Source organism: Apteryx rowi, unplaced genomic scaffold (assembly GCF_003343035.1).
Source record: "Apteryx rowi isolate R43461 unplaced genomic scaffold, aptRow1 scaffold_632, whole genome shotgun sequence".
Lineage (NCBI taxonomy): Eukaryota > Metazoa > Chordata > Aves > Apterygiformes > Apterygidae > Apteryx > Apteryx rowi.
The window spans coordinates 350,474-364,616 of record NW_020450908.1 but is presented as its reverse complement, the minus strand read 5'-3'; the positions used below and the strand labels follow the sequence as shown (position 1 = coordinate 364,616).

Below are 14,143 nucleotides of genomic sequence, written 5' to 3'. Positions count from 1 at the left end.
CAATGACTTCAGTGTGATCTTAGAGCTACTCAGTGTGTGCAAGGACAATGTGCAAAAAGCAGCCAGAGGAGACTCTTCTGTAACTATCTATTGCTCATGGGAGTCCTTGAGACTGGAAACAGATCAATGGCAACAGCCACAGAGTAAAGTATTATAATAGGAACACAGATTTCCTCAAATGGAAGTTCTAGTTACTGGCTATCCTCTGAAATAACATATCTCAGTTTGTCCCTTTTTCTTTTCTTTTCTTTTCTTTTTTTCCTTGGTGGAAGCTTACCTGTGAATGGTGATAGTTGTCAGACAAGTATTTAGCAAACAGGCTCTTTGCAGTTCTAAAGCTTTAAAAAAAAAGTCTTTCAGCTGAAGAAGCTTACTGCTTATCTGTAGGAATGGCTTTAGGAGGCCCTGTCAGTTTGGAGAAAGTCATGCAGACAGTACAGAAGAAGGCTAAGTTAGAAGTGGCTATCCTTGACAAATGGCCATTGTGCCCCCTGCTCACTTTAAGAGCATGAAGGCCCAAGTTTGGCTCAGATCCTCCATTTGTATTGCTTTACCTTGACATCCTAACATGGCCAATTTCCTTGGGAGAACAATGCACATGGGCATGATATTCTCTTCCAGTAAAAATCAGCAAATGCTGTGATTGTTAGCAGTCCTTCCTAGCACGTCCCAAAATGGAAAGAAATCAAAGATCATGTGGCATAAGAGCCAGGCCAAAACAAACAAACAAACAAAAAAACCCTACACTGTCCAGTGTCTTATTTTTGAATGGCAGAAGGGCAGAGCAGGCACGTAGTGACATTTCCTCAGCCTGCCCCTGCAGATTTCAGCATCTACTGCTTGAGAACTTTGTGTCGCGACTAGAATCTTTGTGCTTAACACTTCATAAACTTTTTTCAGTGATTTGTCCAACTGGTGTTTTGAATCTGTACAGATTTGAAGATCCACAGCAGCTGGTAGCAGTGAGCTGCACATACCAACTGCACAATGTGAAGTAGTACTTTCCTTTTTCTCCTAAAACTGCCATTTGCTAGTTTAATTTGCTGACCCCTTGTTTTTGTATCAAGAGAAAATACTCTTTCTTTAGGAGACTTCTCCCTTCCTCTCTAGCTTAACAGACCTCCCATTGAGCACAAAAATGACTCATTACTTCTGTAATTTATTTCCTATTTCTTAATCAATTATTCACTTGTGAGATCTTCCCTCTTATCCAGAGCAGTTTAGCTTCTCTCAGGCCCTGTAGCAACAGATCTAATAAAACAGATCGTTCCTCAAGGAAAAAAGATTGTTTTGCCTTCATTTTGTACTTCGGTTTATGTTCTTTTTTATCTCCTTCATTTAGGTTTGTTAAAAAACAATCATGGTTTTTAAGTAGGTCTTCTTTCTTTTAACAACTCCTTTACCCTGACATGAACCATACTGACACTGTTTTTGTTGTTTTTTTATTTCCAAGTTTCCTCAAATCTTCTCAAATGTAAGAGGCACTTGCTTTGAACAACTAGTATGGAAACTTCAAGACAATCTCTCTGAAAGCACTGTAGGTCTTTGGCTGCAATTTCCAGAGTTTCCCTCCCCCCACACTTCTTTTTAGAAATCATCTTAATTTTTTATGTAGTTCTCATTTTTAAAATAAGCATGACTGTAGCAAATCTGTTGTCTCTTGTGAGAATACTGGATCTAAGCACATTATGGTCACTTCTTACAAAGCAGCTCTTCAATAATATAATATAATTCAGTCCTGAGAGTGTACTGGACCTGGTTCAAAGAGCTGCTTCTCCTCTTCTGGGTTCTGTGACTAGTTACTCTATAAAGCACTCCTACCTTTTTAACCTCTCTGATCTCTCTCAGTCTGTCATTGAGAGTTGCCAACTTGATCAAGCTATTCAAATATGATATTCTTCCATCTTAGGCCTGGAATTTCAAATCACAGGGACTGTGTTGCTTGTTAACTCATCTGATTTGACTTTGCGCTGTTCTCAATTTATAGCATCCTCCACCATTAATATAAGCTACCGTTTTCCTTATATAATTTGTCCTTCTGGTGCACATCTTGCCATCTCTGCTAAATGAAGACCTAGTATTAGAAGAGGCAGTTAGGGAGAACAGAGAGGACTTTCCTGTGGATCTTACTGTTCTCTTCCTCTAAGATCTCCTGTTTAACATTCACTCCTTTAGAATACTCAATTACTTGAATTTTGGCCATGTGACAAGATGTGCAAAGGACTAGACTGAGGAAGGGGCTGAGGTTTGGCATGGCAATATTAGACAGGGTGAGGGCATGCAGAGGAAACTGCTGTCTCCCAAGACTTGCTGGCAGTGAAAAAGTATGGGTAGAGCAATCCAAAGAATCAGCACTCAATGCTGATCACTTAGATGAGTCAAAAGGTACACAAATTTCAGTCTCTGACATTTCCTGCTTGCAGGAGCAGGAACATTTTTAGTAAAGTAGTTCTGACTTATTGTGGCAGCAGTGGAACTATGCTTTGGAGCTAAGCTTACAACTGGTGATATTTAGCAAAGATGCTGTAATATCACTTTATCAGTAGTGGAAAACTCTGTGGAAGAGCCAGTGCTAACAGGAGCTGCAGGAACAAATACTTTGTGACAGTTACTTTTCAGAATTATCTAAATGTGGAGTCCCTCATAGGCAGTTTAGTAAGTAAAGCTACAGCCAACTTTTCTGGCATGGGGACATTGTTGATCACTCCTTACCATGTACGGCAATGGTCAACATAGGGAATTTTCTTTAAAGAGAAGAGACACTGGCAGGGTCAATCACTGGAGTGAGTCATAACCAGATTTGCTTGAAGGTACAGAATTTAGATTTGATTCATTTAGTTAAAAGACATTTTGCTGGCTACTGCTTGGCATAAGGGAGGAATTACAGACATAACAGGCTGTCTACACAGAAGAATAATTTTGCTAAGCTATAATAATTATCAGTAGCTACAGAAATCGATTCCATGGTGTGATGCTACAGGAGAACAAATGGACAACACCACAGTCCATTTTGAAACCTAGGAAGAAAGAAGACACTGAGGAAGAGTGGGAGGATGGCCCTGCATGTCTCACATACCACAAGGACATGCAGGGCATAGGCCTGGCTCCAAAGATCTCAATGAAGACTTCAATTTCATGTGCTCAAGGATCACATGTGCCACAACTCAGATCTGCTGAGATGAGCCATGAAAAAAACTAGGCATTGTTAGCTAGGTCACAGCTTTTTGTTGTTGTTGTTTTGTTTACCAGTATGTAAAAAAAGTCCACAGCAACTACAAAAGAATTAACATTTCTTTCGAGTATAAAAAACAATATACCAAAGCAGTTTTCCTAGGTTAATTTACATTGGCTTTAAGTCAGATTAATTAGGCTGACTAGAATGGTTCTACTGACTCTTGGATCAGCTGCCCTATTACCCATTCACTACTAGTAATGATATCAATAATAGAGGCCTGGCAGGCTGCTAAATGAAGTACTGAAAGAGTAATAGGATCCAAGATGACCATCGGCTATCAGGAGGAAGAGAAAGTACATGTTCAAGAGATATTACTGATTATTCTGTATTGTATCAAATGAAATCTCTATATAGTTTCCTTGACCTCTATGCTTTGAGTATTTCACAGCTATAAAAGCATGTATTACCACAAGTTCTGTCCCTGTTTAGGTGTAGTGGTCTCTGCAGGAATGTCTGCAACATGCACAGACCTATGAAGTATGCTCACTCTGCCATCCGTGGCTGTGCTCTTCCGCTTATCTGTAAAAGAAAAGCACAAGCTCAAACGTATTCTCACTCACATTTCTCCTCAATCAGCAATTTTATTTTGCAAAACTAAACTGTCTCCAGTTAAAGTGTTTATATTCAGCATGTAGTTCAGCAGTCTGTCAGAGAAAACTAATCTAGCTTTACTTTGCTAAACTCAACATGGTATATCCATTTATAGAAACACCAAAATGATAGCCAATCTTTAAAGAAAATATTACTGCATTATAAAAGTACATACACAAAATAAAAGAAGAATTGTTACTATATCAAATATGTACAACTAATTTCATTCTTTAGCTATATACTGACAAAGTACTCTTAGAATTGTATGTGTTATAAATAGAATGAATTTGTATTTCTGAGCATCTTCCCCCAACAAAAAACTTGAATACCAGTAAATTATTAGTGGATATTTTAATACAGTGCCTATTATGCCAAATGTGTATTCCTACACTACAGAAAATCCATGCAACAGTTCCTGCTGGTCACGCAGTTAAAGATTCATATATGAAATTAACTGTTTAAAGAAAGCCATCTCCCTCCTCCTCCACTTCTTAAATGTCTTTCATGTTATAGGATTTCCAGCTGTCATATCCCTTACTCTGGAACACTGGTTAGTCTTAGAGCAATCATTCGGAAGAAAGTAACTGGAAGCTGTGTTTTGTTGTTTTTTTTAAATAAATAATGCACTATATATACATGTTTGCATGAGTGCATGTGTATGCGTGTGCACATGTGCACACGTGCATACATCATTGTGGGGAGGGGGTAAATCAATTAAAAGTGGAGGAAAAGAAGGTGATCAGGAGTAGTCAGCATGGCTTCACCAAGGGGAAATCATGCCTAACCAATCTGATAGCCTTCTATGATGGAATGACTGGCTGGGTAGATGAGGGGAGAGCWGTGGATGTTGTCTACCTTGACTTCAGCAAGGCTTTTGACACTGTCTCCCATAGCATCCTCATAGACAAGCTCAGGAAGTGTGGTTTAGATGAGGGGACAGTGAGGTGGATTGAGAACTTGCTGAATGGCAGAGCTCAGAGAGTTGTGATCAGCGGCAGAGTCTAGTTGGAGGCCTGTAGCTAGCGGTGTCCCCCAGGGGTCAGTACTGGGTCCAGTCTTGTTCAACTTCTTCATCAATGACCTGGATGAAGGCACAGAGTGCACCCTCAGCAAGTTTGCTGACGATACAAAACTGGGAGGAGTGGCCGATACGCCAGAGGGCTGTGCTGCCATTCAGAGAGACTTGGACAGGCTGGAGAGGTGGGCAGAGAGGAACCTCCTGAAGTTCAACAAAGGGAAGTGCAGGGTCCTGCACCTGGGGAGGAATAATGCCATGCACCAGTACAGGTTGGGGGTTGACCTGCTGGAAAGCAGCTCTGTGGAGAAGGACCTGGGAGTGCTGGTGGACACCAAGTTAAGCATGAGGCAGCAATGTGCCCTTGTGGCCAAGAAGGCCAATGGTATCCTGGGGTGCATCAGGAAGAGTGCTGCCAGCAGGTCGAGGGAGGTGATTCTCCCCCTCTACTCAGCCCTGGTGAGGCCACATCTGGAGTACTGCGTCCAGTTCTGGGCTCCCCAGTACAAGAGGGATGTGGCACTACTGGAGCAAGTCCAGCGAAGGGCCACAAAGATGATTAGGGGACTGGAGCATCTCTCTTATGAGGAAAGGCTGAGAGAGCTTGGCCTGTTTAGCTTGGAGAAGAGAAGGCTGAGAGGAGATCTTATCAATGTGTACAAGTATCTGAAGGGAGGGTGTCGAGAGGATGGGACCAGACTCTTTTCAGTGGTGCCGARCGACAGGACGCGAGGCAAYGGGCACAAACTGAAACACAGACACTTCCATCTKAACATGAGGAAAAACTTTTTCACTGTGAGGGTGACAGAGCACTGGAACGGGTTGCCCCGAGAGGTGGTGGAGTCTCCTTCTCTGGAGATATTCAAAACGTGCCTGGATGCAATCCTGTGCAATGTGCTCTAGGTGACCCTGCTTGAGCAGGGGGGTTGGACTAGATGATCTCCAGAGGTCCCTTCCAACCTCAGCGATTCTGTGATTCTGTGAAAAGCAAGTAGAGGGCCATGGTGCACCCTAAGAAAAAAAATCTAACACTACAATCATGTAAGAACTTCTTTGATGACAACTGCATTTTTGCAGTTCTGACCAGAGAAAAGGTAACCGAATATTCTTAGTGGAAGAGAAGTAAACTAGAGGTAGCTAACAGGGTCTCCTGTCAACAGCTAAAGAAAACCTGTAAGCATTGTGAAAGGGACACTTATGCCAAGAAAAGCATTTCCTCTACAGAGAGTTAAAATTATTTAAGTCCAGAAAGCATGAGAGAGGTGGGTGAATGAAATTCATTTCAGCTTCTCCAGCACTGCAATAGACATACATTCTCTCTGAAGGCAAATGGCAGCAATTCTCTCTCCGTACCTTGCGGTCATAATAAGGCTCCTTCAAATACCCTGCCTTTCAACAGTCCAGCTTTGGCTATCTTAAAGAGTAATAGCTGTAATAGTACAAACTGTTGCCAGAAAGAGCAGAGAGAACGTAGACTATTCTCTTTAAAATGACATGAAAGTGCTTTGAATTTTACTTCAGTTCAGAGTCCAAAAAAAAGAAAAAAAACAACCCCCCCCACAACTGCAGATCACTTCATTAGAACCACAGATGACCTAAGGGTAACCTCTCATTTTGTTCTGAACTGTGGCTTGGGCAGCACAGGTTTGCCTTTTTCTTTTTTGCCAGGGAAAGCCTACACATAGATCACCACCTGGTAACTGCAGCTGGCAAAGGCAGGCAGTCACGCAAACGGGCATGTCCCCTATGAAGTAAACCTGCCTCTCCTCAAGCCCAATGTGTTCAGCACTCTGAAAAGCAGATGTGGAGGTTGGCCCACAATACTGGCACCTTCATCTTGAAGGGCAGGTAAATCGCCTATTATCATTTGCTTATTCAAGTATGTGTCAAAGTGAACTCACTGCAGGCGACTGGCAAGCAGGCTCTGCTCTGAGGTGCTGGATAGAAGGAACACCAGCTGCACTGATTGCATGATATAGGTAACAGATCTAAAGCTTGCCTAAAGCTTGGCATCAAATCTAGCTACCATATTGAGGACACAGCATTTAACAAAATCAGCAGCTTGTGCTACACTGCTGCCTTTAGATCTCACATGCTGTGTCAAACACTTTGGAGAATAAAATTGTCTCAAAAAATGAATATTGATCTAGGAAAAAAGTAGAGCAATTCAGTGCATGAGGCAGACTTCTAAACTTAAACAGGAATAAAATCCATGGCAGATACAGGGTAAGGAACAATACTTCACTGGAAGTGCTGTTCAAATGGCAGCTGGGTGTTCCAGTACATCAAATAGTGAAAATCAGTCACGTTGGTTAAAAGATGCTGCCACCACACTGATGTAATGCAAGCAGAAATATATAATTTATGGAGACATGAAACAGTCTTGCTCCACTCTACTTGTTATTGAAGCCTTGACTTCCACGTGCAGTTTTGAAAACTCCATTTCAGTCAAGATAATGGATCAGCTGGAGAGAGTTTAACTTGACCAGACGGGTCTTAAAAACTGTAAGCTATGGAAAACAATTAGGGAGGTTGGCATAAAATAGAGGGACTTTAGACTTGGGGGAGGGGGAGTAGGGAAATGAGGGTGGATATAACTACTCATAAGTATGTAGGAGGTTGATGGCAGAGAAAGAACAAATCGTTTTTCCCAGGTCTGCTAGGAAAAAGTTCAGACAGTTGAATGCAGCAGGTGACCACTTAGGCTAGACATTAAGGAAGATCAGAACAGACAAATACGAGACTGACTGCTTAGCAGGGATGCACTCTCCACTGTTGAAGAATTTCAACCTTAGGTTGCTCAAAAGCCTGCCAAGGATGTTTATACCTAGAGTTCAGATTGCTTTGGACAGAAAGGATTCTTTCGGTCCTGCTTTCTAGGATGCTAGGCTCCTAACGCAGGCTCAAGTGCTGTGTGCTCTACCGATGCATGTTTTGAAAGAAGCTTACCAGCCTGTTACAGAGAATCTCCCTGCAGTTGCTCAAGGAGACAGCTTTGCTTGTCAATACAGTGAATACAGCCACAAGGCAATCCAAAATAGCGTAATTCTGTTAACAAACTAGCATCACACAAAATATATGCATCACCTCACCTGTCATCACAATCGGCTATGGGAAAGACTGGAAAGTTTATTAACTTATAAAACCTCTAGCTACACCTTTGAGTGAGGTCTCAGTCACACTGTGCATGTAACTCTACCTGGAGTTCATTAATCTGTGAAAAGGAAGCTGCAGTCCAGCACACACATACACACAGGCACTCACCCCAGTCTGCACAATGTACACACACAGGTATACACAATTAGAAGGTGACAGATCCAACAGTCTGACATAAATTTAAAAAAAGGCTCATGAAATTTCAAAAGGAAAGTGCTGAAATCTTGCATAGTAGCTAGGTAAATACTTAGGCAGCACTTGAAGAATTAATACTTGCTGGAAGCAAGTTGATATATAGCAACATGACTGGTCAATATTTGAACAAATTCACACACACAAAAAAAAGTCCATTGAGGGCTGCTGAATACCACCTCTAGTTCAACAAGTCCACAAGACGCAGGTGGCTGGAAAGATACACACTGGAAGAAGTATCACTGTATGTTTGCTGTGGTCTATTCTTCCACAGATGTCTATTCTGACTGCTGCCTAAGACAGAATACCAAGTGAGGGCCCTCTGATTTAACTCAGTACAACCTCTTTCGTGCAGTATTGCTGTAGGTGGACTCAATATGAACCTATGATGTTTCAAAAGCAGCAAATGAACAGTACTGAAATTGCAACTTTAATCAGATTACAGCATGGTCTTCTGTAACACAGAAACATTAAGTTTGCCTCCCTGCAGAAGGATTTTTGTATATGTCCGTGTTCTGCTTGCAACGCTTGACCACCCAACCTCCAAGTCACCAAGGCAAACCTATAGAGGAGGCACTAGACCTCCAGCTAGTCATCGCACCTCATCTGCACATTCAGTAAAAGGTGAAGAGCAGGCTGAAAGGACACGTGCAAGAGGATGTCTGACAAAATGGCCTCAACCAACAAAGGTATAGACATCTAGAAGACTGCCCTGCTTGACACAATTTCATGCTGGGGACTATGGGAAGGGGCTGAACAGGCCTTGAGATCTCTACAGTATGAAAGCATCTGGTGAGCAGCTCAGCTCATTGCACCTCCAGAGCAAAAGCAGCATACTTGTCTTCTGTGGCAAGCAGATTAATCTGGAAGTCCCCCCACTGATAGAGCATTAGCATTATGATGGATATCCTCACTCACTGCAGTAGACAACTGATCACTTGTCTAAGAAGTCTGGCACATTGTAACCCAGAAGGTATATAGTAAATAGTATGGTGACCCCACAGCTGACATCACCTTGACTGCTTTTAAGTGAGGGGATGATCTTATCCCATGTCCCTTATGTGTGTCTCAGGATCTGCAGAAGCAGCAAGATCATCATGAATGTCAAACTTTTCTGTGCGCAGGTTTCCTGAGTTTACAGCAGACTCAGATTGGAGGACCCACAGTAAGACATTCAGACTAACCAGTTCTCTCTCACATTCATGAATCCATTCTAACAGTCAGATAGCAAAGGAAGTACACAAATAAGCTAGCTGATCATACCTACTGGGCTGTAGTCCTTTTTCACATCCTCCTTTTTCTGATGGGGAAGGATGAATCTGTAGTCTATACTGTCATGTACCCAGCCTTTTTCAATGAACAAGCCCGGAACCTCATCTGAAAACAGCCAATACCTGTAAAGAACACATATAAATGAACAGCTATCTGTCTCCACTTCTGACTACAGTCACACACCATCCATCTTTATTTGCATAAGGTGTGTCTGTGGGGAGAAGAACCTGTGTGCTTGACTCAATAAAAAACGAGTTTATATCATTAGTACAGCCACAATTCAGAAACAAGAAAAGTTTTCATTATAATCCATTCTAAGAGCACTCCTATGCAACAAACATGAAAAGGAGAAGACAGTAAGTAGATTCCTGAGTACCGATGCAAGCACTTGAAGCTCCACTGGCTAGCAGATACTGACCTCCATGAGAAGGCCAGAAAAACCTGGTCTGTAAAATAGTGAAGGGTTATTATACTCTATATAAATGAAAAACTCACTTCTGCTCTCCTCCACAGTTGAAAGCTGACACGGAGTATTCTAAATAACCTCATTATAAATACTTCTTGGGGGTGATATCTGCGAAAGGCCCATACCAGAAGGGAGATCGTGGGGCAGGGGATGATTGCCTTTCCTACCTGTTATGATTACGATCAGTGCCAATTGGGGTCCTGCGCATCACCAGCTTTGCTTTGGCAATTCCATCCTGGAAAGTTTTCTCAGCTGCAGCTTTATGCTTCCGGATTCTTTCTTCCTCTGCCTCTTTCTCCATCTTTACTGTTGGAATTAGCACAGAGAAGTGTTAGTCTTTTACTGCATCTAGAGATCAATATTCTCTTTTATTTTACTAGATTGTTGGGGGGGGGGGAATGGAATAATTTATTCATGAATATGGTTAATATTCTTTTAGCACAGCCATCCACCCTTTATCTCATCTTCCACCCACCATTCTAGAAAAAAACTCACCAAAAATGAGGGAAAAAAAGTCAAGGCATAAGGTTGAACTGGGCTGGGAATAGGGGAAAGTTTGGATGACAGTGGACTGGAGAAGTTATTCCTCATTATAAACCAATGAAGTAGTATCCATCATTTTTCAACTCCATATAGTAAAGAGCCAAAGGTCTTTCTTGAACTACAGCACAATGTACCACAAGGACAGTTCAAACTTTGGGAGCAGTCCAGATATGACAGCATGGAAGTCAGCATGGATAATCGATACCTGCATTTCCATGACTGCAGCTGTTGGGAATGCTCTCCCCAGAAGCTTACCTACTAAATGAACAGATCTGTGGCACACTGGTCAACTGTGCCAGCTTCCAGGCATGAGCATCTCGCACTAGTGACAAGAAGTCACATATCCTATCTCCTCATGGATTCCCAGACATGCTATCATGTGGGACAACCCTAGGAGTGAGGTGGGACAGGGCACGTAAAAGCTAGAGTATAAAGGTCACATGCTGGCTACTGTCTGAAGGAGAAAGCTAACTTCTTGCTAGGACTTTTCCCAGGGCTACTATCTACTCTTTCTCTTGCAGCCATCTTCTGTATCAAGATAGGTTTGATAACAATTGACTAGTAAATACCTGGTAAGTCTCTGAAGTCCTGTCAATGTAATCAATCCTGACTGATTAGAAGAGAAATGCTGAAAAACAGACCCTTGCATTTGTTACACCAACTTTATATACCAACTTTTATGTAATAATATACCAACAATATAACAACTTAATTAAGTGCAGCATGGGAGAATTGTTCTGTTAAACCATAGCTGAAGGCCTTCCGTAAGAAGCTGCAAAAGCTGTATGTTTGTAATTGCCAGCTCTTCCCTAAACTTATCCCTCTGTTAAGGTACTGAAATTAGAACAAGTAGCAACAACCATTCTCATGGGGCTGAATGTCTTCTATCACCGACATCTGAGCACTGCAAACTGCAACAGGAGACCCATACTACAGGAAGTACTGTTCTCCCCTTTTATGAAAAAGAAAACAGAGAGATGAAGTGATTTCCCCATGATTTCTCTTCTTGGCTCCTTCTCAAGACTTGCTAAGGTCACCCGATTTCCCCACTCATACTGCCTTCCTTTTTTTTTTTTTTTTTTTGCTGGTATTTTAATTTGTTGCTGGTTTCAGCCAAAATATATTTAAATGTTCTTAAATGAATTGCTCACTTTAGCAATCTGATCTTTGGAATTTCATTAATCCTTAGGTTGTACAGCAGAATGGATAAGGGGAAGATAAAGGACAGAAATGCACTGGAGCAGTACACCTCTACCAAAAACAAGAAAAATGAAAAACAATCCTCTTTTAAGCTGACAAAAAGAGATCCCCTCTTCCATAGGGAGCCAAATGACATAATGAGGACCACCTGGCTGACGGCTCACTGATAACAGCTTGAACCTCAAAAAGATCATGCATGAAGAGAAAGCAAGGAGTTGGTTTGGAAAAAAAAAAAAAGAAAAAAACCCCAATCATTCAGATGCCTGTTTTTCACCTGCATTAATGCTATGACATTTGTCACAGCTGCTGAAAATTAGTCTCAAGAAGCACAGTCTGGTGCTATCAGAATTGCTATAGAGTTATTATGAACAGTTTGTAAGATGGTGTAAAGTTATGAAAGTTTTACACAGTCACACAGTTAGAGAAAAGAGGATTGAGGCAAAACTGATTTAGTGAACTTCCTCAGCAGAAATTTACCCCCACATCCCTAACAATCTTTTTGCAGACAATTCAAAGCCAGATACACAACAGTCCTTGACTTGCTTTCCTCTAAACACTTAAACCTAACCAGAGCTACAATACAACAGCATCTCTTTACACAGAATGGCAAGGTGGGAGAAATAGCACAAAAAACATACTTTGCAGCTTAATTTGTACCCAGAAGGAACACAGAAACTTCATCTACATGAGTGTCAACGGCCTTGGAGAAAGAATCAGAAATAGTATTCTAGAAGCAGTACTAGTAAGGTGCCCTTGGCTTTCATGGTCAAGAGGTCTTGAAGAAACCCACCATTCTAGCCAGAATATTAAAATAATTCCAATCATATTCTAAATTTGCATTGCTTGTTTTCACGCTTTTCTCTGTAAGATTTTCAATTCTGTAATCAAGTATTCAATTTTTCCAGAATCCACGGCCCCTACATTAAACACGGCTGATGGTAAGAATACTCAGCAATTCTAGCAAGCACAAAGTACATTTTCTTCCTCACCACCCTCCCTTCAAGAGCAAAGAATCCAATCAAAACAAGCCATACTGCCAGCAAACTCTTGAATGCCTACAACATGAGAGACAGGTATTTTTCCTATCCAACTGCAAAGATCAGTTGTAGCAGGTATTATCAAGTGCCAGAATAAGAAACGAAGCAAAGAATAGAAACTTCATTTTTCTCATGTGCCCAAATTGTTCGGTCAAGATGAGAACAACAACGACAACAAAACCTGCCTGTCATTTTCATTTATGACTGCAAGCTAATCTTGGCTGGTACTCTTCTCTCTAGCAGGCCTCTTTTAGGCATACAAACTTCCATTTCTCCATTCTCCTCCAACAGACTTACAGGAAATATCCTATTGCTCTATGGAGTGATAAGGCAAAGAACAATTAGCAAGTGCTAGAATAACATGGAAATAGAAGCGACAAGGCTTTTACTGTCAAGAAAACAGAGATATTAACTTCCTGCATTGATACATGACTAGTATTAACTACAAAAGAAGTCAAGAAAGAACAAAAAATACATTTATGCTTTCTTACACTGGGTTCTTTTCTGAGAATAGCTTGGAAGAATTGGCCATGACCGTTATAGGTTTAACTGAAAAGAGGTTAGTGCTCTAAGTATTACTGATACTACCGAAGTGGTGACAACGGCATCCTCTGACTGTGAGATAGATGGATAGATAGATAGATAGATACATACACACACACACACCCCAGCTAAACCACTGCACAATCAGTGTTTTGTCAGCAGCTTTTACTCCCCCAGAGATATTAACGTTATCCAAAGCAAATGCAACTGAAATGGCCTGAAAGCCTGCATACTGAAAAGGAGCGACAAAAAGCCCTGTCATAGTAGTAGCATACGAGACAGTTCTAATTGTGGTTTTCTGTTTTTCTGAACTGTTTTTCAGTTTCTAAGATACTGAAACCACATCAGTCCCCAAGCCTGAAGTCCTGAACAGACTAGTTCAGAGCTGCTAACTCTGCAGCCCTAAATACTGCACTCATTGACATCCACCAAGATCTGCGAGTATATTTATGCCTTGGTACCAGCTGCTTAACAGATAAAAGGAGGCTTGGGTGGCTGAAATGTTAGGGTTTGCTATGTGGAAAGGAAGCAATACAAGTTCAAACCTTAACGAAAGGCTGAATCCTTTCTTTACTGCCAGACACCCCTCTTTTTCCTTGTGGAGTCACCCCAAATTGCATTTCCCGAGCACCCAAAACAAATGATTTTTAATCATCTCTGTCAACTCAATGTTTCTCTCCTTCCTATTTGAACTTGCCATCAAACAACTGGAAAACTACAAGAATCAGGGCCCAGAGACAATCCAGCTACAGCACATTAGATACTTGGTACTTTGTTTTTCTGGAGAGGTATTAGAGCACACCAGATCTTCAGCTACTCCAGGGTGGAAGGGGAACAAGGACAGCACCAAAAGGAAATCAGTCAGTGAGAAGCCAGTTGTATAAAATGCAACC

General features: G+C 41.5%; 1 protein-coding gene across 5 annotated transcripts in view; it reads right to left on the bottom strand.

Moving 5' to 3' along the window:
* The window catches only part of BAZ1B (bromodomain adjacent to zinc finger domain 1B), a 57,001-nt gene that overhangs the window by 21,299 nt on the left and 21,559 nt on the right, over nt 1-14,143 (bottom strand). For all 5 annotated transcript variants that reach the window (XM_026084278.1, XM_026084277.1, XM_026084275.1 and 2 more), the window contains 3 exons: nt 10,095-10,233; nt 9,453-9,583; nt 3,643-3,754 (listed from right to left, as the gene is read on the bottom strand). In XM_026084278.1, coding sequence (XP_025940063.1) covers nt 3,643-3,754; nt 9,453-9,583; nt 10,095-10,233 — 382 coding nt within the window. The remainder of the gene's footprint in view (nt 1-3,642; nt 3,755-9,452; nt 9,584-10,094; nt 10,234-14,143) is intronic.